Here is a 23,940-nt window from a genome sequence, read left to right as displayed (position 1 = left end):
CTGAGTTTCCTCCACGCCTCTTTCGTGATGCACAGCTTTCTGGGCTGCATGGTCCTTCTCTATAAAGGTAGATCCTTTTCGTACTTGGTGACCCTTAAATGCAAACCAACTACTTCATCTAAAATTTAATCAGAGATACAGAGATTCCAATAGATGAAATATAACCATGAAAGTCTAATTATATTTGTATTAGTGATATCCACTGATAATATGAAAATAATCGTAGCAATTATTTATTGAGCCCTTCATACATTGTATTAGGCCCTTTATGACACAATCTCATTTAATGCTTATAAATATTCCTGGGCATAGTGCTTCTCAGTACACAGACAAGGAGCCTGAGAGCGGAAGCCCTCAGCAGGCAACTGGTAGACCCGGAATTCAAGTCAAGGGCTTTCTGACTCAAAATCCCACATGCTCACTTTTTACCCAAAGGTGCTGTTACAGGCACTAGTGATTCTAATAGAGGTAATAGTAAACCCATGATTAGAATGGACAGTCCATTTTAAGCCTGGACACCTCCAGGTTAGATATTAAATATGCCATTAAAAATGATCTGAACATGTTTTCCCAGATCCTTTACCTTAGAATTGCAAATCATTTTCTTTTCAGAATATCACAATGACTCTGAGTATGGATTAGACAAATATAACATTTGGTAGAACCCCCCAAATTTTTTTTTCCAAAAAACAAAAAAAAAACTCATTAGAAAAAACTCATGCTTCTCTTACACCCAAAATGCATTTAGGCCACGAACGGTTGGCCCCGAATCATTTGAGAAACATCGATAAAGAAATTGCTGCAGTGAGCCTTGCGCCTTGGTGCTAGTCAGTATTTTAGATACCCTATTTTTAAGATAGCAAAAATATTTTTTGCTGGAAAAAAGCCCAGAAACTTTTAAAAACGAATTATTCAATATGGAAAGTATCTCAGCTAAAAACTGCGCTAATCATGTGTAGTAGCATTTTTTGCCCTCAGTTTCATGGTAGTTTTCACCTACTGTTAATGAGGGAGTTTCCAGTAGATGAAAGTGGTCCTAAAATGCATTTAAGAAGGCCAAGTGGACCCAGACTGTGAATAAAGGGGTTTAAAAAAGAAAAGAAACTACTGGTGAGTGAGAAGGAATTTATTTCATGCTCGATGGAGTTTGGTGTCATGAAGTCTTTAGCTACTGGTTAAGTTTAGGGGTGGAAAAATGATTCCATTGTGTGTCCCGAATGGGGGCAAAAGTACAAATCACAGTTAACACTAACTAAAGTAAATAATGTCTCTCAACAAAAATGTATAGTTGTCTAATATATTAAATGCACAGCCAAGTGATGGGAAATTGTGTCACGTGTGCCTGCTGCAGACTTCGTTCTGCCTTTGATTTTTATGAGTAAAGCCAAACTTTTGTTCTTGGCAGGTTCTTGATCCCAGTGCCCTTTCTGACCCTTTGATTTCCTATTTCTCCTCCTACCTGAAGCTCATGTTAGTTGCCCTTTATTGAAATATTTCAGTAGTCTTTGAAAAGATTCAGCAACCTGAGGAATTTTTTAAAAATCTTCTTCAAACATGCTTCCTCCAGTACAAATTTCCAACTTTCTTTCATATTCTAGCAGCTGTGGTCATATGCAGCAAGGAATAATAATTATTCTAGAACTATGAAGTGAGAGTAAATGTAATAGGTAAGGAATAATTTTTAGTGAATATTTTTTTTTTCCAAATATGAGCTTATCTGAGAAGAAAGATTTAGTTTTAGTGAAAGGCAACCCTATAGATTTTAGAAATTAGTCAGTTCAAGATGTCTCTATACAACCATGCTAACGAAGGGACTTATCTTTCTTTTTATTAAAAGTGTTTTTGGAATACCAGCCAGGTAAGGAAGTGTGGAAGTGCTTTAAAACCTGTCTAGTGTAAGACCTACCTGATTCCTACAATCGAGATATTATTCACCAAAGTTACGTTATGTTGATGTTCACAAGGTTTAAACTTCTTTTTCTCAGTGACTCTGAGCACAGGCTCCAGAGTAGAGAGGCAGGTGCCCTCCTGACCCCCGCCCCCTTCACCCTCCGCCCTTGCAGGTCGGGGTGATGGGAGCCCCGGGCAGGAAGTGGGCTGTTCTCTTGATGTCCAGCAACTGGAGGGGGAGAAAAAAAGAGAAAGTGGGAACATTTTTTTAGTTAACTGGTAAAGGATTTGTTGATAGAGAAATGCATTGTTAAATTAGTTCCTGTGACCTTTTTTCTTCTCCTTGCTTGGCTAGTCTGTGAGAAGGGAAGGGGTAGAGTTGATTGCACTGCAAATCGAAATGCATAGACGTGATCCAGAGCCCGGAAAACACCACTGCAGCTATTTGGATGTAACACCACAGTTATTAAAATTGATATTTACCTCGGTACCAAACAGAATAAATATCAGCTCCTCCCGCCATGTAAATACCACTCCCAAGAATTACATGTCGCTTTAGGAACTAGATCATTGCATAAAATGTAAGTGTCTAACTACTGGTTGAGAAAAATAATAATTTGGGGACCTGCATAATTAAATGTAAAGGTGCATCTATTTTTTCATAAAGCCTTTTTAATTAACAAAGAAATCCCTTTAAAAGAATATGATAAAAATGACCAACTTTAAGTTAAAAACAAAAAAATATACAACATATTAAAACTTTATATGATGTAAGTCTGTGTTATGTTTCAAAATTAAGTGGAATGCTCTAGAATACAATATTCCATAATTATTTTCTATTGAGAGGCTAAGGATCTATTGATTTGAGTAGGGCCATTCTCCTAGGATAGAACTGCTAATAGGTAGCTCTGTTTTATGTGGAAAGTCTTTGGAAGACTACCTAATAAGTTATTTTTTTTCTATTTATATTCCTTTTTATTTTGACTGAACCATAAGTTATTTTTTTTAATAGATGCATGGTTTTTTTTTAATATAGCAACTCATAAAAATAACCATTTTTATTTTATAATTTAAATTTTAAAATATTTGTAATACAAAAGGTTGGGAATTCCCTGGCAGTCCAGTGGTTAGGACTCCGCGTTCTCACTGCAGAGGGCCTGGGTTCAACTGCTGGTTGGGGAACTAAGATCCCACATCCCACAAGCCATGAGGCGTGGCCAAAGGAAAAAAAAAAAAGAAAAGGTCATTGAAAATATTAAGCAGTACCTAAAAAATAAAAATTAAATACATGAATTCCTTCTAGATTACTAAAATTATATTGTGCTTTTTCAAATTTCACTGGAAAAGAAATATTTTAGAAATAATATTGACTCTATGCCCTTTATAAAGAAAAGTTTATCTTCTGTGATCTTGAGTCAAGTTCTGGTAAATTAGAGGAAGCCCACTTAACTGAAACCCCTCCTCACACTACCTGAGTTCACAACATCCATTCGTGAAGAAGCCCTCTTCTGTATCACTTGCCCCATCCTTTCTAGAACTTTATAGAATCTTCACTGCTATGATCCTCTTTACCGAGATAAAGTCAAATCTCTGAAGAACCTAATGGAGTTATTTTTCTCACAGTCATCCAAAGGTTGTTTTCTGAAGAGTTTGGATCAGCTGCTTAAAGATAAAAATCTCTGGAGACAAAGAGGTTATACAAAGACGGAGATTCATACTGACTTGAAGAGAATTTTGAAAACTGGATCTTTGTGTTCTAACGTTTTCTTCACCAAAGCAAACAGGCAGTAAAGAAAAGCAAAGAGAGAGAAATCCTAGATAATCATAGGAAAGACCTTGTAAGTACTAGCAGAGGCATCTGGAACAAAGTGAACACAGGATGGATGTCCTAAGTGAAAGTTGCTTGAATTTCAGTGGCAAATACGGGTTTGGGGTCATTTGAACCTTGTCTTAAAACCTACTTTCCCAACATTTTATTATGAACATTTTCAATCAGAAAAGTGGAAAGAACTGTACAGTGAACATCTATGCTCCTACCTAGATTCTGCAACGAACATTTACCTACTCTCTTCCTCACCTGTCCGTCCATGTATCCATCTCTACCCTTCAATCCAGCTTAATTTTTTGATGCATTTCCAAGTGAGTTAAAGACCTAAGTATACTTTGCTCCTAAACTGTTCAGCATTTGCATCAATATTTTTATGACTCTTTTTAAAAAAAATTTTTTTATGACTTTTTTTATTTTTTGAGGTCACATCAACCTATAGCGGAATACACGAATCTACCCAAACCTTGTGCATTCTGTGATTTTTCACACCTGCATGTGCCTGTGCAATGCAAACCTTTATCAGGTAGAGAATGGAGCCCAACCCCACAAAGTTCCCTCCAGTCTCTTCATGGTTAGTCCCCATCCTTTGCAACTGCTGTTCGGTTTTTCCTATAGATGAGCTTTGCTTGTCCTAGAATTTCATGTAAATGAAATTGACGTATATACTGCTTTCCTATAGGGCTCCCTCCACTCAGCATGTGAACTTACCATCTTTTTATTTCTTTTTTTTCTATTTATTATTTTATTATTTTATTTTTTTAAATTAATTTTTTTTTTTGGCCGCACTGCGCGGCTTGTGGGATCTCAGTTCCCCAACCAGGGATTGTACCCGGGCCATGGCTGTAGAAGTGCCAAGTCCTAACTACTAGGCCACCAGGGAACTCCCCTCTTTCTTTCTTTTTTTTTTTAATTGAAGTATAGTTGATTTACAATGTTTCAGGTGTAAAGTGATTCAGTTATATATATAGATATATTCTTTTTCAGATTCTTTTCCATTATAAGTTATTATATGATATTGAGTAGAGTTCCCTGTGCTATACAGTAGGTCCTGGTTATTTCTCTGTTTTATACACAGTAGTGTGTATCTGTTAATCCCAAATTCCTAATTCATACCTCTCCTCTCCTTTCCCCTTTGGTAACTGTAAGTTTGCCATCTCTTTCTGATTTGCTTGCAAAGTGAGATGAAGTGATCTGACCTTTTGGTTTCAAGTGGCGGAGCTGATCTGGTGCCTTTTGACTTTCAGGGCTGTTCCCTGCCATTCTCAACCTTGCCAGCAATGCCCACATCAGCACCAACGCGACCTGCGGGGAGAAGGGGCCGGAGACCTACTGCAAGCTGGTGGAGCACGTGCCCAGGAGGGCCATGCGCAACGCCCAGTGCCGGCTCTGCGACGGCAGCAGTGCCAACCCCAAAGGCAAGTGGCGCCCCCTTCGGGAGGACCCGTGGGAATGTACACCTTCCGAACCGACTACTGGAGACTTGTGTTAGGGAGCCGCAGACCTGCGTTCTCCTCACCGCTGTTCATTTCCACTGATTTTACAGCTTAGAAGTTAAAAAACTTAAACCAGAAGCTGAGAGCATTGCGTGTTTTTGTTTTCTTTCAACAGAACGCCATCCCATATCAAATGCCATCGATGGCACAAATAACTGGTGGCAGAGTCCCAGCATCCAAAACGGGAGAGAGTACCACTGGGTCACAATCACTCTGGACTTGAGACAGGTGGGTAAGGCCAGAGCCACTGCAGGATGCCTGTGGGTTGCTGGGTGGTAATCTCATGAGCTTCCGGAAAGTCCACTTGTTTCTTAATATGTTTACATTCTGGTCTCACTGTTTTTCCACCCGGTGGATTTAAGTTGAGACACAGAAGTTGGTACCGTTTCTTGTCACGTTTATCATGCCCGGGTATCCTTGGGGAGATGAGTGGAGTGTTTCCATGTGGTTTGATGTTCTTAGAAGCTATGTCAGGACGCTGATCGTCCATCCGCCCAGGATGCCACGCCAGGCGGTACCCAGGTGTCCACACACACTGCAGGTGGGGTCACAAAACACATGCATTTCCGGCCTTTTGAGCTTGTTATCTTGCTGTTATCGCTATGCAGCTGTTGTAAAAGGGTTCTACGTAGAAAACAAAGCTTGGAAACAAAAGAGGATAGTCTTAAACCTCTGGACACTGCCTCACCCGTGTCACACTGTCTGCGAGGGCTGTGCGTACCTAGGGTTGTCCATTACTGCTGTGAGCAAGCCTTCAGCACGAGCTGGGAAAGGCAGGGTTTAAATGGCTCAGACCCCACTTGCATCCCCTTGCTTTGCTTTAAGACCACATAGGAGAATGGAGAGAAATATGATACGGGCTCTGGCTGCTCCAAATATTTCTGGGGAAGGGAAGGAGAAGGAAAGAAATCTGAGTGGAAAGGATGAAAAAGAAAGGTTGCAGCTATTGTCAAATTTCTGATTTCAGTTCTCCAGAAAAGTGATGGCATAGTCTCCTTATTTATGTCCATTCTGTTTCTCTTGGGTTAGAACTCATCACTGTCGTGTGAAATATCCTTGAAAGAGACAACTAGTTGAAATGTGCACTGTAGGATTGAAATAGGAATTTTGGAGATCTCACGATGAAAAGTCATAATTCTTTGAATTAGTGATCATGAAAAAATATGCAGGATTTTAAATAGAAAACAAGACAATACTGTGTCTGTTCATGTACAAGGAACTTTTGAGCTCTAATCGTAACAGTAAATGAGGTAGTAAAATGTGAAGTTCAGGAGACATTTTTAAAGTTCAGGTTCATAGTATCAACATAAGTGAAATAATACTTCTGGGTGTTTCCAGCCACGAATCCTGAATTAATATGTCATGCCTTTGTATTTTCAAATCTGCCTGAAGGAAAAGAGAAAAAAGTCCCTTTTTGCCCTGGTTTTTGTTTTTGTTTCAGTGGTAAGGTTGCTTCTGCAGGAAATGTTGGTTTTCTCATCATCTTTTCAATGTATTTTCCTTCTTTAAGGGAAAAACTACAACATTTTCATTATTACAAATGCGATACTACGTGAGTTTGGCCAAATTAACAGCTGGACATTTTACAAATAGACTTCAAATCCATGTTCAACTGTTGTTTATCTTGCAATTTGTCAATTTTGACTTCTCCTAACAGGAGATCTTTTTGCCGTAAGTTGGACTGAATCAGCTTGAGGAATTCGGGGGCCTCAGTTTTAGGTCTTTAAGGTATATTCAAACACAAGCATAGATACAGAGTTATAGGCTTCTAAGTACTTTCTAGTGTTTTTAGATAAGCTTCTAGATTGAGATTATTTAAAATAACAAAATACTCAGAATTTTCTTTACCTTTTACGCAACGTAAAGTTTCTACTGTGCTTTCAGTTTAAAAAAAGTGCAATATGATTATCGCTGAGCAAACCTTTCTCAGATATATTTATTTATTGAGCCTTTTTATTGTGAAAATTTTTGAATATGTAGAAAACAGTATTATTGTGACACACACTTACCCACCCCCGAGATTCAGGAATTTTTAAGCAGTTTGCCACATTTGTTTCATCTTGGGAACACTTTCCAAGTGAATTGCAGTCATGGTGACATTGGACCAATACAAGATTTTTTGTATCTTCAGAAAATAGGACATTTGTTCTGAATAGGCACCAGGCCATTAGCTAACAAAACTAACAGTAATATCCTAGTAACTATTTCTCCACCCATATCCAATTTTCCCGATTTAGCCACCAATGTCTTTTATAGCTTTTGTTTTTCTTTTTCAAACCAGGATCAGTAAGGAACACCATTGCATTTGATGCCTGTTATGTGCTTGTTAAATCTCTTCTCATCTGAATTGTCCTCTCTTACTTTTTAAAAAATGATATTCAATTTTTGAATAGATGAGGCCAGTTGTCTTGTAGAATATCCCACATTCTGGATTTGTCTGGTGGTTTCATTGTGATTTTGTTAACATGTTCCTTTATGCCCTCTATTTCTTATGAACTAAACTCAGCTCTAAAGTCTTGATTACTTTCCAGTTAAATATTTTTGGCCAGAACCCACCGTTGGCAATCCTGGCTGCTCTGTTGCATCCAGAGCTGGTTGTCCCATGAGGAGTGAGGCTATATTTGGGTCCTGCTTAGGTATTGACAGCCGGATCGCTCCCTTCCTCCTCATCTCGTCCTTGTTTCCTGGGCCTCATTGACGCTCAGCTCTAGAACGTGGTTATACCTTCGGATGACTTTTCGGTCGTCAAAAGTCTGCGTGTTTCCCTGTCACGGCCAACCATTCACCAGCTGCTAGTTAATTTCTAGATTGTACAGCCCATGAGGGCAGGGACCACATCTGTCTGCTTCCTCCTTTCTTCTTCCTCTTCCCTTTTCCTTCCCTGTTAACGTTTATGGAGGCTTGACTTCACGCCCAGACATTGGCACAGGTGAGGCAGTGAGTGTGTAATTGCACTGTGAATCAGTGCTTTATTTTCACACTTCCTTCCTTTTTTTGGTTCACAGCCTGATTAAAAGATGACCATCAACTAATAACCCATTGACTGCTTTGTTTCACTCCTATAAAAATGTAAACTCTGAAGTACAGGTTTCTAAAGTAAAATTAGGCAGACCTCAGTGTTATCAGAAATCAACAATTTCATGTTGTAAATGTGTTCATGTAACTTAATAAATATGTCAGCCCCTGAGGTTTTATGACCAGATCAGTCAGCTTCGTTCTGTTTTGGCAAATGCCAAAGACATTGATACCATTCTTCGTTCTCTAGTTGATGACAGCTGTAGAAATGATGGCATTTTAGCCTCTGTATATAATGTTTGGTTACCTGAAAGATAAACTAAAGAAAAGATAAAAAGTGGTGTTATCAGAAAGTCCATAAACGTTGTGTGACTTGCAATAAGATTTAACTACGGAGTGTTTGCTTTAGTAACACGTTACAAGAGGAACGATTAGATTTATTTCTTTACTTCTTTAAAATAATGCCTGCTATTCATTTCTTGCATCGATTCACCATATTTTAGAATTTACGCTGATATCTAGCAGTGTCTTACTTAAAAAGAAAACAATCTGTGGGAATTGAATGAGTGCGGTAGTTTTGTTTTAAGAAAAAAGATAAAACTGACACGTCACTTTAACAAATGTAAAACTAACATATACATGGGTGGTGTCCAGTCATAAACTATTGCTCACTGTTCAATGACTTAAGGGTTTATTCTTTAGCATGATACCATGGACATGAGCCCAGGATCTCTTGTGATAACTTAAAATTTTAAAGAAATCAGTCTGAGAGAGTGAGCATACACCTTTGATAGATCTTGAATTTTATGATTGTCAACATTCTTTTAGTTGTTAATTATATCAAACTGTATATATTCTATTAAATATATTAAAATGTATTCCTATGGTAGAGTTTCTCAACTTAAGAACTCAAGGATTTCCAGTTTGAGATACTCTAAGTTAAGACACTGGGCAGATAAAAAGATGTTCAACATCTTTCATCATCAGAGAAAAGAAAATCCACAATGAGATACCACTTTACACCCATTAACATGGCTATGATCGAAAAACAGAAAATAAAGGTTGGTGAGGGTGTGGAGAGATTGGAACCGTCGTACATTGCTGGTTGGGAATGTAAAATGGTGCGACACTATGGAAAACAGTATGGTGGCTTCTCAAAAAGTTAAACAGAATTTCCATATGATCCAGCAATTCCACTTCTAGCTATATCCCCAAAGGAATTGAAAGCAGGAATTCAAAATGATATTTGCACACCCATGTGTTATAGTAGCCTATTCACAGTAGCTGGAAGGTGGAAGGAACCAAGTGTCCATCAACAGTGAATCAATAAACGAAATGTGGTCTGTACATAGAATGGATTATTTTGCCTTAAAAAGGAAGCAAATTGTGATATATGAACAACGTGGATGAACCTTGAAAATGTGTTAAGTGAAATGAGCCAGACACAAAAGGACAAATACTGTATGATTCCACTTACATGCAGTCCGTAGAATAGTCATATCTATGGAGGCAGAAAGCGCCAGGTGCTGAGCAGAGGGGGATGGGGAGTGAGTGTTAATGGGTGCAGAGTTTCAGTTTGGGAAGATGATGAGATCCTGGAAACGGATGGCGGTGATGGTTGCACAACAATGTGAACGTACCTAATGCCACTGAATTGTGCACTTAAAATGGCTGGAATGGTCATTTTAATGTTATATGTATTTTACCACAGTTAAAAAATGTTAAAATACTGTGAAATGCATGCTGTTTTGTATCAGCCAGGGTCCAATCAGGAAAACAGAAACCACAGCAGTTATTTAAAGGGACATGTCTAGTAGGAGGAACTGGTTAATCGGCGTGAGAGGACTGGGAAAGAGAGTGCCTGGCTAACTCAGAGTTAACCCCTGAGGAGGAACTGAGGGAGGCGATGGGGGTTACTCACAGCTAGAGGCTTGCAGGAGAGTACCCCACCTCTGAGCCACGGTGAGGAGGCTCATGTGGGGAGTTCCAGAAAGCCAAAGACTGGGGCCAGCTGCTGCTGGGCGAAGGACACTGACCGGAGCAGCAAGTAGACAGAGGGGAAAAATCCTACCTCCCTCCTTCAGCCTCCCTGCCTCCCTCCTCCGTCCTCCCTGCCTCCCTCCTCCAGCCTCCCTGCCTCCCTCCTCCATCCTCCCTGCCTCCCTCCTCCAGCCGCCCTGCCTCCAGCCTCCCAGTCTCCCTCCTCCAGCCTCCCTGCCTCCCTCCTCCATCCTCCCTGCCTCCCTCCTCCAGCCTCCCTGCCTCCAGCCTCCCAGTCTCTCTCCTCCAGCCTCCCTGCCTCCCTCCTCCAGCCTCCCTGCCTCCAGCCTCCCAGTCTCTCTCCTCCAGCCTCCCTGCCTCCCTCCTCCAGCCTCCCTGCCTCCAACCTCCCAGTCTCCCTCCTCCAGCCTCCCTGCCTCCCTCCTCTGGCCTCCCTGCCTCCCACTAGTGCCTTCAAACCTCGAGAAGCAGAGTACAGCAGGTGGATTTGCAGCCACTTTGCCACCGGCAGTAATACTGTCATCTCAGTAGGTGATCACCGTGCCAGAGCAGTGACATGAACACAGATTGGCAGCCTTGAAATCCTGGGTCAGAATTTTGTTATACAGTGGTCAGCCAGATTCTGAATATGCTTTTATAAGTTTTTAGATTAACTTCGGAATGAAAATGCAAAATTCATAATCCTCATGGCGAAATCATGGACTGCCTTCTAATACGTGGACAGACTAGGTGTCCTGGGATCTCATCTGAGAGGCTACCGTAGGTGACACTGTGACTTTAAGGACAGTGGTTGGGGAAGTGGAAGCAGTTCTGTTTATTTCTGTATGTATTTATTTATTATTCCTTTCTGGTCGTGTGGCATTGTGGCGGAGATGTGTCAAGGGTGGTTGGGTGCTATGCTTTCGGACAACTTACAAAGTAAAATGCAACACTTACTCTATATAAAATGGATAAACAACAAGGACCTACTGTATAGCACAGGAAACTATATTCAATGTCTTGTAATAACTTAATGGAAAAGAATCTGAAAAAGAATATACATATAAAACTGAACCACGTTGCTCTATACCTGAAACTGATACAACATTGTAAATCAACTGTACTTCCATTTAAAAAAAAAAGAATGAAGGCGGGTTCCTGGTTGAGCACCTGACAAATTCCTTATAAAAAATATGAGTTTCCTTTCCCTCGTCACACTGGTAGTCTGCAAGTGACTTAGGAGTCCTAAAAATCTTCAGGTATCACATGGGAAACATTAAGCAAGATACAATCTAATTAGAGTTAGCTAATAGGGTTAGCTAGGAAGTGCAGTTATGCAGATTTCCAGAAAATAAACTCATAAGTCAATAATTCTTGTTTTTTTCTTAATTAGGGAAGTAATATAGGCTCACTGTAGGAAAATTGGAAGGTACAGATAAGTGTAAAGAGACAGAAAAACCTGTCATCCCTTCACTCTGACACGACCACCAGTAACATCAGTGTACTTGCTTTTAGACTTTTGCATGCATGTCTATGTATTTAAATTAATAATGCAGTCATAGGGCTGCCGTTTATTCCATACTCCTGCAGGCCAGGCTTTCTGCGGAACCCTTGCTCTGGACTAGCTCATGGAACCCTCGTAATCACACTATGAGTTTGGTTCTGCATTATCTCCTTTTGACAAATGGCAGAACTGAGCCTTAGTTGAAGTAATTCAAGGGTAGAACTCATCCCTGTCTGCATTCTTGGACGATATCATCCTTCCGGCTGAGGTTTATGACAAATATGTTTGTGTCCTGATGTTTTATTTAACTTTATAGCATGATCATTTCCCAATATAACTAAAATCATTATTAATAATTTTAAAGCTGCGTTAACATCCTACTCTATGGCTTACCCATGATTTGCATAATAGCTCCCACGCCTGACATGTTGGTTGCTTTTCTGTTATGGGTAATAACTTGAGGTTTCAGTGAAAAAGGATTGCATGCCAGTGAAGGAGTGCAGTGCATACAGATCATTTTCAAGGCTCATATGGCAAGTTTCTGGTTAGTTTTGAGTATCCCTTTCAAAAGAAATGTTCATTGCCTGTTGTGTATAGGAATCTATACATATATTCATATATATCGTGTATATGTATAGGAATCTATATATAATATATAGAATTTAGTATTATAGAATTTAGTATTATAGAATTTAGAATAATATAGAATTTAGTAATACAGTATATAGAATATATACAGTATATTATCTACGTAGCATATAGAATCTACATATGTATATGAACACTCAACCTATATATTGTATATTCATATACTACGCATATGTGTGTCTATATACATATATATAGGTATCTATATAGGTGTAGGTTATAGACTCTACAGCATTTTTTTCTCATCCATATTACTTCATCTCCAACAATTCTGGAGAGGAGATGGCCCCCTCTTTGCAGGTGAGGAAGTTGCAGTGCAGAGTGGTCCCCTGGCTTGCCCAGTGTCACATGGCTGTACCTGCTGCAACTGGGGCTGGACACCACGACTTCTGGTTCCTTCCACACCACCCACACAGTGTCACCTCATTTGTTCCTGGTCTCCCATCATTGTTTCTCTTTCTGTTACGATTTCCTGGGGAGGCTGGCGGGAGCTCTGACAATTTCCTCCTGATTTGGGAGTGTCTGGGTTCTTCCTAAACCCCTGTTTTCTTTGTCACTCAGCGGGGCCCTCTCCCCTGGGAATGGGGCAGAGTAGCAACGCTTCTCTCATGGTAAATCTGGGTGCTCTCTAACACGTGATTTTTGGCCAAGAAGCAGCAAAATGAATCAATGTTTAGTAATCTCCTTTCAAAATGTTTAAACCTGGGCAAAATGTTCACTGGGAGTGGTCAGATTTGTGAGTAAAAATGTGTAATGTCCCCTTAGAAGACAAAGTGTGTTTCGTAAAAAAGGAAACGTTTCCTATGGCATTGAAAATAAAGGCTGCTTTTTTGAAGCAGTGCTTTATACTCTGTGTAGGTTTAATTAGGAAGTAACACTTTGTTGTGGGCACATAATCACAGAAGGGCCTTTGTTTTATGCAAACCTTTAGACAAGAGCTGCTTGTTTGCTGGGTTTTATAAAACCTCATTAATCTGGACGTCTGCTGTTGTTTTTTTTCCCCAAAAAATGTCTGAAAAATGGGCCAGAGCTGGATTGAGGTTTATTATTGTATCGTCCAAATGTAAAGTGTTTGCTAAGCACATTGGCACGGTAAATAAAAAAAGAACAGGCAGATTTCACATTCTTAAGGCAGAAAATCTTGAAAGACTTTTAGAACAAGAGTTGCATGTAAATTGGAGCTTCTCATTACAAATGAGTCTTGGGTGTTTGTTAAAAGAGTTCAGGCAGAAATTGTTCCTGGAAACCCTGGTAGAAATGACCATGACTGTGTACTTGTATTTATTCAAAATGATTTTATTTCAATTTTATATTACTTCATAGTGGGCTCAACCAATTTCAAATTTTTCTTGAATTTGTTTGGCAAAATGAATAGATTGGAAGAAATCAAGCCCTTCATTATGATTTGGAAGTAAGCCACACGAAATTCTTCTCCTTCATTTCTATCTTTTCCGTCCTATTCTCCATGAAGCTGCTTGTCTCAGAGATATGTCTGTCTTTTGTTTTCACAATTTTGCTATCTCATTTTGTTTTCTCCTACACAGTGGCTTTTCCAATTATCTACTGCTTTGTAAGAGACCACTGCCAAACTTTAGGGCGTAAAGCAACATTCATCTTATATCTTTCTGGGTTTGTTTCTGGGGGTCAAGGTTTCAGGAAGGGCTTGACTGTGAGTGGTTGTATCTCAGGCTGCAGTCCTTAGGGTGGAGCTGCTGGGGAGGGGGTGCTGGGCAGCTGGGAAGGGGTCTGGGCAGCTGGGGAGGGGGTCTAAGCAGCTGGGAAGGGAGTCTGGGCAGCTGGGGGAGGGGGTCTGGGCAGCTGGGGGAGGAGGTCTGCGTAGCTGGGGAGGGGGTCTGGGCAGCTGGGGGAGGGGGCGCTGGGGCAGCTGAGGGCTGGCCAAGGCTCTCCCTTCATGTGGCCTCAGGGCTTATCTGTGTGGACTCTCCTTGTGGACTAGGGGCTTCCTCACAGCATGGCAGCCCTAAGGCAGCATTGCAAATAGGGCAGTTCATGGCTCCAGCACAAGTGTTCCAGAGAAAGAGGCAGACGTTGCATCCCTTTAAGACCTGGCCTCAGTGTCACACAGCATCTTCCTGTGTGCTCTTTGGACCTCTCAGCCTCTGAAGTGGGCAAAGATTCAAGTGGAGAAAACATGAGGCAACTGCAGCCTGCCACGGGAAGAGGGGTAAAGACTTTGAGACGTGTCTGAACCCCCCACTGCCTCCTCACACTTCTGAAAAGAGGCTTCTCTCTGCTGGTCTCCCATAGCTTACCTTTTAGGGGCTATACCTTTATCTTTAGGTGATGTGAGGAGCTATAGGACCAAGTGGCAATACAGATATTGTACCTTAAATTGTTCAATGTTAATGACTAGTGAGCTGAATACATGAAAATAATTGAGGCCATATGTGGAGCTTCCTTTCCTGGCAAGATTTATTTTTAAGCTTTATCCTTTGTCTGTCATGAACGGTGGTCTGCCAAACAGTCAAGCATAACCATTTTTCCAGTTAGCACAACTTAGTTTACCAAACCTTCCCCCTTTTTTCTTTTTCTGTTTTAAATGGCAGAGTGTTGGCCGTACTGTTACAGTGTTGCTTGCTCTACAGGGCTTCTTAGATCGGCCTTGGGAGGGTTCTGGGAAATGAGTGAAGAGAGTTTTGCAGGACTCTGTCAAAATATACTTTTCATATCTCCAACTGTTTTGGCTTCAAAATAAAGTGTTTTGTATATTTATGGAAAGAAAGGGAGGTCTGTTCTGGAATCATTTCTTCCTGTTATAGTAAAGCTAAAAAAAAAAGATGTTTTAGTTTCTGAAAAAATTTTTCTTTGAAAAATACGTTTTGGAATCCATTCTAGTGTTTGCTTTTTTTTTTTTTTCTGCTTTTTACTTAGCAGTGTATTCAAATTGGAACATCTAACATCTTCATCTTTAAAAAGAAAGCTGTAACAAAGTAAAAAAACAAAGAAGCTCCTGAATACCTCTGCTATCCCTCAGAATAACTCTTGTGCTTTTTATGTCTTCAGTGGAACTTTTCTCTATATAGAACTTCCTTTATTCTGATATGGAAGCAGAACTTTTTTAACATAAGAAAAGAATTGTTAAAAAAAAAACTCCCTTGTGATCCTAACACCCAGGAATTATCTTCTGATCCATTCCAGCATATCTGAGAGCATTGTCTATATTTAATGATTCGTAACGTCTGCTTATTGATGGCAGGGGTCTCAGGATTCCTTGATGAACAAGACAGTAGCGACATCCAGGGAAAGTATTCAACAAACCGTAGCTTCCATATAAATGTTGGTATCATCACTGTACTTAAATTGTTGCTTAAGGCTGACTGTGGTCCTCAGGGGCTTCTGGGCTAGCTGGGGAAAGAGGCAGGTAAGCCGATCACTTCTGCTGCCTGATATGGGGGTCAGGGGAGCTGAGCAGGCATGGGACACACATAGGAAGGGCAGCTCAGAGCATCAGAGAAACAACCCGAATGTAGGACCAGGTGGAGGAAAGGAGCTGGGAGTGAGGAAAGGTGCCTGGGAGAGAGCAGCACAGGAAAGGCCTGTTTGTGGAGCTAAAATAGTGCATCCAGTGCGATCGTAACAGTTGTCTTTCATTTTTTCTTTCTATTGAGATACAATTTACATGCAGTGATGTGCAAACATCTTAAGGGGATAGTTGGATGAACTTTGACAAATACAGACACATGTATAAGCCTCACCGCTATCAAGATGCAGAGCATTTCCATCACCCAGAATGTTCCCCTGTGTCCATCCCGTTCAGTTCTCCACCAGCTCCCCTCCCCGACACCCGCTGGCCAGAGGAACCACTGTTCTGAATACTTTTTCACTTAGATTGGCTTTGCCTGTTATATAACGTCATATAAATGCAATCGCACAGCCTGTTTTTCTTGTGTCTGGCTTCTTTCTCTTGGCATTATGTCTGCGAGATTCCCCCATTGTTGCTTTTAGTGGTTTGTTCCTTTTATTTCTGAGCAATGTTTCACTCCGTGAATATACCAAACTTTGTTTATCCATCCTCTTGTTAGGGTGTTAGGGTTATTATAATTTCTTCTATCAGTGCCTATTTTATTTTATTCTGTTTTATTCATCTATTTAGATATAATTGAAAATAACGTTGTGTAGGTTTGAGGTACAAAACACGTTGGTTTGATAGGTTTATATATTGCAATATGCTTACTACAGCAGTGTTAGTTAACACCTTTATCACATCACATAATTATCATTTCTTTTTCTGTATTGAAAACAATTCCATCTCTGACGTTTATAATCCAGTATTGTTGACTATAATCACAATATTGTGCATTAGATCTCCAGAACTTTTTAGTCTACTAGTTGCTACAGTTTTGTCTATTGTAAATAAAGCTGCAGTGAACATTCTATAAAAGTCTTTCTGGACATATGGTTTTATTTCTCAAGAGTGAAATTGCTTGGCCAAAGGACGTGTGCACATTTAACTTTGTAAGACATTGACACACCAGCCTAGAAAGTGGCTTCAGTAGAAAACCCTTCTGTCCAGTTTCTAGTTGTTTATTGCCAGAGGGCCAGGCAGTACCAATTTCTTCTTCATGGCTGGCATCTAAATTTCTGCAATAATTTTTAAAGGCAGAATAATGTGTCATCATCTGGTTATACAGAGATTTGTTTAACCTGCTCACATTGTTGAACATTTAAGGTGATTGTAATTTTATAAATTACACTGCAACAAACATCTGAATAGTTTTGCGGCTGCAGTGCTGATTATGTTTTAGCGCAGATTCCAGGAAATGGGATTTCTGGGTCAAAGAGCTTAAACAGGATCGCGAGAGGCCGCCTCGGGGGCATAAGGCCCTGGCTGCAACGTGGGCTGGGTGCCAGCCCCGCGCGCGGGAGGGGCGCCCCACAGGAAGCAGGGCATCAGGTTATTCTACATGAGTGGAGAAGGTAGTTGTTGCAAATAGAAGAGACACAACGTTTTTTTAGGATGTCTGAAGATGAAGAAAAAGTGAAATTACACCGTCTTGAAGCAGCTCTTCAGAAATTTACTAAGATAGTAATCCCAACAGACCTGGAGAGGTTAAGAAAGCATCAGCTAAATATTGAGAAGTATCAGAGGTGCAGAATCTGGGACAAGTTGCATGAAGAGCATATCAATGCAGGACATACAGTTCAGCAACTCCACTCCAGTATCCGAGAAATGGAGAAGCTTTGTTTGGAAGTCCAAAGGGATGACCTAGGACTTCTGAAGAGAATGATAGATCCTGTGAAAGAAGAAGCATCAGCACCCCACAGCAGAATTTCTTCAACTCCATCTAGAATCTGTAGAAGAACTTAAGAAACAATTTAATGATGAAGAAACCTTATTACAGCCTTCTTTGACCAGATCCATGACTGTTGGTGGAACATTTCATGCTACTGAAGATGAAGCTGATTCTCAGAGTATGACTCAGATATATGTGTTGCCTGAAATTCCTCGAGATCAAAATGCTGCAGAATCATGGGAAACCTTAGAAGCGGACTTAATTGAACTTAGCCAACTAGTCACTGATTTCTCTCTCCTAGTGAATTCTCAGCAGGAGAAGATTGACAGCGTTGAAGACCATGTCAACAGTGCTGCTGTGAGTGTTGAAGAGGGAACCAAAAACTTGGGGAAGGCTGCAAAATACAAGCTGGCAGCTCTGCCTGTGGCAGGTGCCCTCATCGGAGGAGTGGTGGGGGCCCGACTGGCCTCCTTGCAGGCTTCAAAGTGGCAGGAATTGCAGCTGCACTTGGTGGTGGGGTGGTGGACTTCACAGGTGGAAAATTGTTACAAAGAAAGAAACAGAAAATGATGGAGAAGCTCACTTCCAGCTGTCCAAATCTTCCCAGCCAAACTGACAAAAAATGCAGTTAAAAACCAAACTTCAGTATTATTGGTGCCAACATGTCTATCCTTTGCTGCTGTTGGACACTCGTCAGCTTTTGGAACATGATTATATCAAAATAGTGGCTATTGATGCTCAAGTGGGATTGAACCGTGGTAAGTGGATGTATTTTGTTGTTTGCTGGGGTGTTAATGGGGATGTTAGAGACTGAGGAGCCTGGACTGAGAGTGTACGGTGTTTGTCAGGTAAAGTTTAAGGACTGCCAGGGAGCAGACTTTTTACCTGGAAATGTGAAAACCCAACCCATAACTTTGATAAGGACTTGTGATGTGTGAACATGTTGGGTTACAGAAGGACACTTTTCAGAATAGTTTCTTCCATAACCCTGACATGGAGACTCCAAGGCTAAGCATATTGTAAATATGCTTCTTTATCTCCTAAATATAGATTATTTAGGCATTTTAGCAGAGAAAAGAATGGAAGTTCAGTAGCTTTTTGTATCAAATAGGGAAATCAGGATCTAGCAAGGGGCACAATTGAATTGCATAATGGAGTCCATTTGGTGAACCCTATTGCAATTTGGTCTAACAATAGTTTCAAGTGAAGGAAACAAATAGTGTAAGAAAATGGAAAGAAAGGCCCGACTTCTCTTTCAGATATCTTAATTTGTGACACTGGCTTCTTCTCTGAACTCTTTTTTCTGCCTCTCTGTAAATAAAGAACACAGAGTCTCAAGTGGTAGACTTATAAAGCCAGTCACTAAGCTTGCTCTGTCAGCCTGTCTCTTTTTTTTTTTTTTTGAATTTTTGAATTTTATTTTATTTATTTTTTTATACAGCTCCAACCAAAAGACACAGGCTCGCTGAATGGATACAAAAACAAGACCCATATATATGCTGTCTACAAGAGACCCACTTCAGACCTAGGGACACATACAGACTGAAAGTGAGGGGATGGAAAAAGATATTCCATGCAAATGGAAATCAAACGAAAGCTGGAGTAGCAATACTCATATCAGATAAAATAGACTTTAAAATAAAGAATGTTACAAGAGACAAGGAAGGATACTACATAACGATCAAGGGATCAATCCAAGAAGAAGATATAACAATTATAAATGTATATGCACCCAACATAGGAGCACCTCAATACATAAGGCAACTGCTAACAGCTATAAAAAAGGAAATCGACAGTAACACAGTAATAGTGGGGGACTTTAACAGCCTGTCTCTTAGTACCTCAAATATCTAGTCCCCTCTGCCTTCCCTCCCTTGTAATTTTGAAAAGTTCTTTGACTTATGGGGTGAATTCTACCCATGTGTAATGCAGACTTTTCTCATAATCTGTTTTGGGTTTTTTGTTTGTTTTTTGTTGTTTTTTTGGGTTTTTTTGGTATTGGCTGCCATCTCTGTTCATCCTCTGCTGTAACCTCTAGGTAAAAAAGAAAGTGAGAGGAAGAGAGGTGTCGATCTCCAAATACTTTCAACGTTGTTAGAGTTTGAGCTAAAAAATAAGCAAGGGGGGAACACCAGATCACTTCTTGGGGCATCTTATAATTTCAGGGGGCTCATGTACTTGCCGTGCAGGGAGTGTTTGACCCTAAGTCTCTTCAGCTGGCAGTTGGAGGAGCTAAGAACCAGCTTTCTACCTCACTTCTGTTACTACCATCCTTTCCCCCAGGCTTTGCTGTCTCCTGTGATTTCTTTCACCTTGCACAGCTGCTGTTTCTTCCCAAGAATGGCATTCATGCTTGCCTTTACTCACATTCAAGGTTGATGATGGACAAAGCCGGATGCCAAGACTCAGTCCTGGTGGAGGATTTGTGGTGCTAATCTCAACACTTGACATTGACAGCAAGCATGGCTCAGCCCAACCCAATGTCTATCTCAAATAGCAGAAAAGTTTTAAATTTAGGAAAAAAGAACTTAAGATTATAGGCAGACTTATCCTGTACTCTCAACTCATTTGAAATAGGAAGGAACCACCTTTTGCCTTATTCCTTATTCTTTTCTGAGGACAGAGGAAAGGGCACCTACACCACAAAAGGTATGAGATCTCTGCTCAGGAGCCAAATGGATTCATCAAGCAGTTGAATGGTTTATCACTTCTCTCTTGCTGAGTTTACTCTTAATAACTTTTATTGATTGCTACCTTTTACTTCTATGTCTAATCTAAAGAGACCTTTCTCTTTCATACTTTTTGCTTCTCACCAGTGAATTCCAATGAAGCAACACACCATTTCTTATTGTTCTTAAATAACTGGAAAACATCAAGTATTGCTACCTGCTGACTCATATCTTTAATATAATACCAAGAAGGAAGTACTCTGAGTGTCAGATTCTGATCCAGTATTTGATATTGGATACCTGTAAGGTTGGGATAAGTACTTTTGAACTCCATCTTTTTATATTTTCAGATCCTTGCTGTCCCTTTAACACAGGGCGTTCAAACCATAATGAGGATCAGAATTGCCCAGGGCGCTAATTTAAAACAAGATTCCTAAACTTCAGTCCCATGGGTTCTAATAATAGCCAATCTGGCCTGGTCAGCTAAAATTATAAATTTAAGATACAGTTATATCAAGATTCAGCTGTATCATTGAATTCTGTAATTTCTAGTATGCTACCCTTCAGCCAACCTAAAATTCCTATTCTACCAAGCTAAAATTGGCTAGCTCACCATCTTAACAGCACTAGGGACTCATTCTACTGTCAGGCTGGTTTTACATCAAGACCTGAAGGAGAAAAGAGGTCTGTTATTGACCTTCACATTTTGTTTTGGGAGCTCTCCTTTTTACTGAGCCAGTGTGGGACATCACTGTATGTGCTCATATAGGCCTTTGATTTTTACTACTCATCAGGATGGGAATATTACTCTAACAGTCTTCATGCTGAGGCAAGTTGCAATCCTTTTTAAAAGTTTTATAATTTAAAATTATTTAGAAATTGTATCTAATTTCCCCATAATAGAACCTAATAGCCAACTTTTTGTAGAAATTTCTAGATGTGTTTAATCAACTATAAATGATATACCTATAAACTATAAAGAAGTATAAATTAGTATGTTAGAAGTATAAATTATTTAGAAGTATTTAGAAGTATAAATTAGTCAATATAACACAGAAACCAATCTTAAAATTGAATTTAATGCCCTACAGTACCAGATTAAATTTATCTTCTCTATGATTCATGTCTTATTTTTACTGCAACAAGTTAGAAGGTAAGGAACACTTTAAGTTCTTAAAATTTACAGAGTCTCATTTGGATAAAGGCAGCACTGCTAGAGCCTTTTTAATATAATAATCTGAGAATTTCTCTGTAGAACAGAGACTTTGAAACTTTTTGGTTGTAATCCACAGTAAAAAATGCATTTATATCAAAACTCAGCATATGCGTTATGGAACAATACTTACCATTATGTGCAGTGTACTCTGATGTTTTTTGTTGTTTCAGTTTTTAAAATATGCTAGTTGTAACCTACTAAATTGATTTCATAATCTACCAAAGGGTTTTGACCCTTAGTTTGAAAAAAAAAAACCCACCCTTACAGAGGAACTGATATTTATGGAATATTTTGTTTGCCAGGCACTTCACTAGACATTTTACAGGTAAGGAAACTGGGTCTCAGAGAAGCTAAAGAATTTGCAGAGGGTTATTCAACTACAAAAGGGTGAAGCCAGGATGTAAACTAGGTCTGTTGAGCTACAAAAACTTCTGTTACTCTCATACTGTGTTGCTTCTGTATATTAAAATTGAGATGGGCTATTCACTCTGCTTCACCCAAACACCCATATATTCTGTAAGGCAGGCTTGCTTTGAAATTACACATGCTGTTCATTTGCACTTTTCTTAAAATCTTGTGTTTCCTCACCAAATGTCCAGCAGCCTCAGTTTTTAATGGTGGCCAGTGCAGAAATACATAGTGCTGAATTTAGTCCTTAGACAATAAAATTAAGAGCGTTTCCATCCCACCCACACATCCTGCAAATTTCCTTGTATTTGTGGGTCACAGCCATCACTTAAGCAGTGCTTTTTATATTGAATTTTAAAATAAACTCTAATATTTTTTAAAACAATCATAACTCATAGAATCCTTTAAAATGGTACCCTTGGGAGGCCATGCACTTACTGTAGTGATGCTAGTATTACTTAGAATATTTTTGAAACATTTCTTTTGGAATTGCCTCTAAAGACATTTTACAAATCACATAAAAAAGCCATCTCAGTGTTTATTAGTCACAGACTCTGCTCCCTTGTCCTTATGACCTCTCCTCTCTTCCTTCCTCAGTTTTGCTTTTCTTCAGTTGATTTAGCTCTCCTACCCACCTATGCTGGAGCCAATAAACTAAGGAGCCCCAGAAAAGGGTGTGCTGGCCAGCGTTACTGGGGCAAGAACTTTCAGGTTATACTGACGCCGAGTGCTGTATAGGGAGAGTTCTGCGAATCCAAAAGCCCTTCTCTGTGGGCTGCCTGCCTGCCTGTAAGTGCCCTAAAGTAGTTTGCAGAGGAGTAAGGACTGAATACTGGCGTTATCTATCAATCACAAGAAGCTGAGGAAACTTACATATATAGTGTGCAACATTTTTCTCCAGTGAAAGTCACAGAAGCCAAACCAAGCCATTCTTTGTGTTAACTTAAAAACGGAAAGGTCGTTTTCAGGGTCCCCCTTGCCCTTTGTTGCTGCCACATGAAATCTTTGGGAGCAAGGATGAAGAAGAGCGTGGGGAAATGGTTCTCCTGTGAAATGGACATTTTCTTCTCATAATAAAGTATAACATGGCGGTGGCTATCAGGTACTTATGAATGCTAGAAACTCTTTTTAAGTAGTGAGAGGCCTAATAAAAGGTAGGGAAGCTTCCCCACTAGCCTAAATTAATGTGAACAGTTCAGGTTCTGTTTGTGTTTTTATTAGCATTTCGTGTTGTTTCTAACAAGATGTCCTCAACTATTTATATTCACTAATTTGACACCATTTCACAGAGACACTTCGTAGGTATTATAAACAATCAATGGTAAAAGATCCACATATAGTCCATATTACTGCCCTCAAAGAAATTATTTATTGTGGAAAACAATAATTATTTATTAAGAAAATTAATTATTATTAATTATCATTATCTTAATTATTTATTAAGAAAAACGTCTGTGCAATATTAACAAAAGAAATAAATTCATATAAAAACATAAGAGGTGTCAAAGGCAAATGATTTGCCCAAGATTAAAGCTAGTTAGCACAAAATCTAGAATTATAACCATGGTCTAAGAAAAAAAAAAAATCCTCAAAGTAATTTAACTGAGCTTTTGTTATGCCATATCAGGTTGCCTACTGAAGCTTGTGGTCTTTCAGACCAGCTTTAACATTCCAAATCAGTCAACAGCTACAGTGGAAAGAGAAATGGATGGGGAATCAGGAGATCAGAGTTCTACTTTTGGCTTTGTCTCTTATAGTAAGCTTTTACTCAGGGGTGGCTGCTTTCTCCCATTCTAGTCAGGGATTCTCCATTCTTTATATCTAGCCTCTTACTGGGTCTTGTTAATTGTTTGAATATTAGTTGCATTCATTTCTTAAATATATTCGTAGCCATCACTCTAGTAAAAGACTTTATTACCTCACATCCGCTACCTCATCTTCCCCAACTTTAGGCCATTCCTCACGTCACTGCCACAAGAACCATCTTTCATTTTTCTGCTGAAATATTTTCAGCAGATCCTGTTGAATACCTGA

The 23,940-nt window shown here is 39.7% G+C and overlaps 1 protein-coding gene and 1 pseudogene across 2 annotated transcripts in view; both read left to right on the top strand.

Moving 5' to 3' along the window:
• The window catches only part of LAMA1 (laminin subunit alpha 1), a 156,688-nt gene that overhangs the window by 18,319 nt on the left and 114,429 nt on the right, over nucleotides 1-23,940 (top strand). The window contains exons 2-3 of the mRNA XM_082418548.1: nucleotides 4,963-5,133; nucleotides 5,327-5,439. Of these exons, the coding sequence (XP_082274674.1) occupies nucleotides 4,963-5,133; nucleotides 5,327-5,439 (284 nt within the window). The remainder of the gene's footprint in view (nucleotides 1-4,962; nucleotides 5,134-5,326; nucleotides 5,440-23,940) is intronic.
• On the top strand, nucleotides 14,241-20,601 carry LOC309639895 (syntaxin-17 pseudogene; annotated as a pseudogene). Its single transcript has one exon. The product of its transcript is annotated as a syntaxin-17 pseudogene (transcript).

Source organism: Balaenoptera physalus (genome assembly GCF_965194825.1).
Source record: "Balaenoptera physalus genome assembly, chromosome: 12".
Classification (NCBI taxonomy): Eukaryota; Metazoa; Chordata; class Mammalia; order Artiodactyla; family Balaenopteridae; genus Balaenoptera; species Balaenoptera physalus.
Note: the sequence above shows the minus strand (reverse complement) of the source record. Positions and strands in the feature narration are given on the sequence as shown.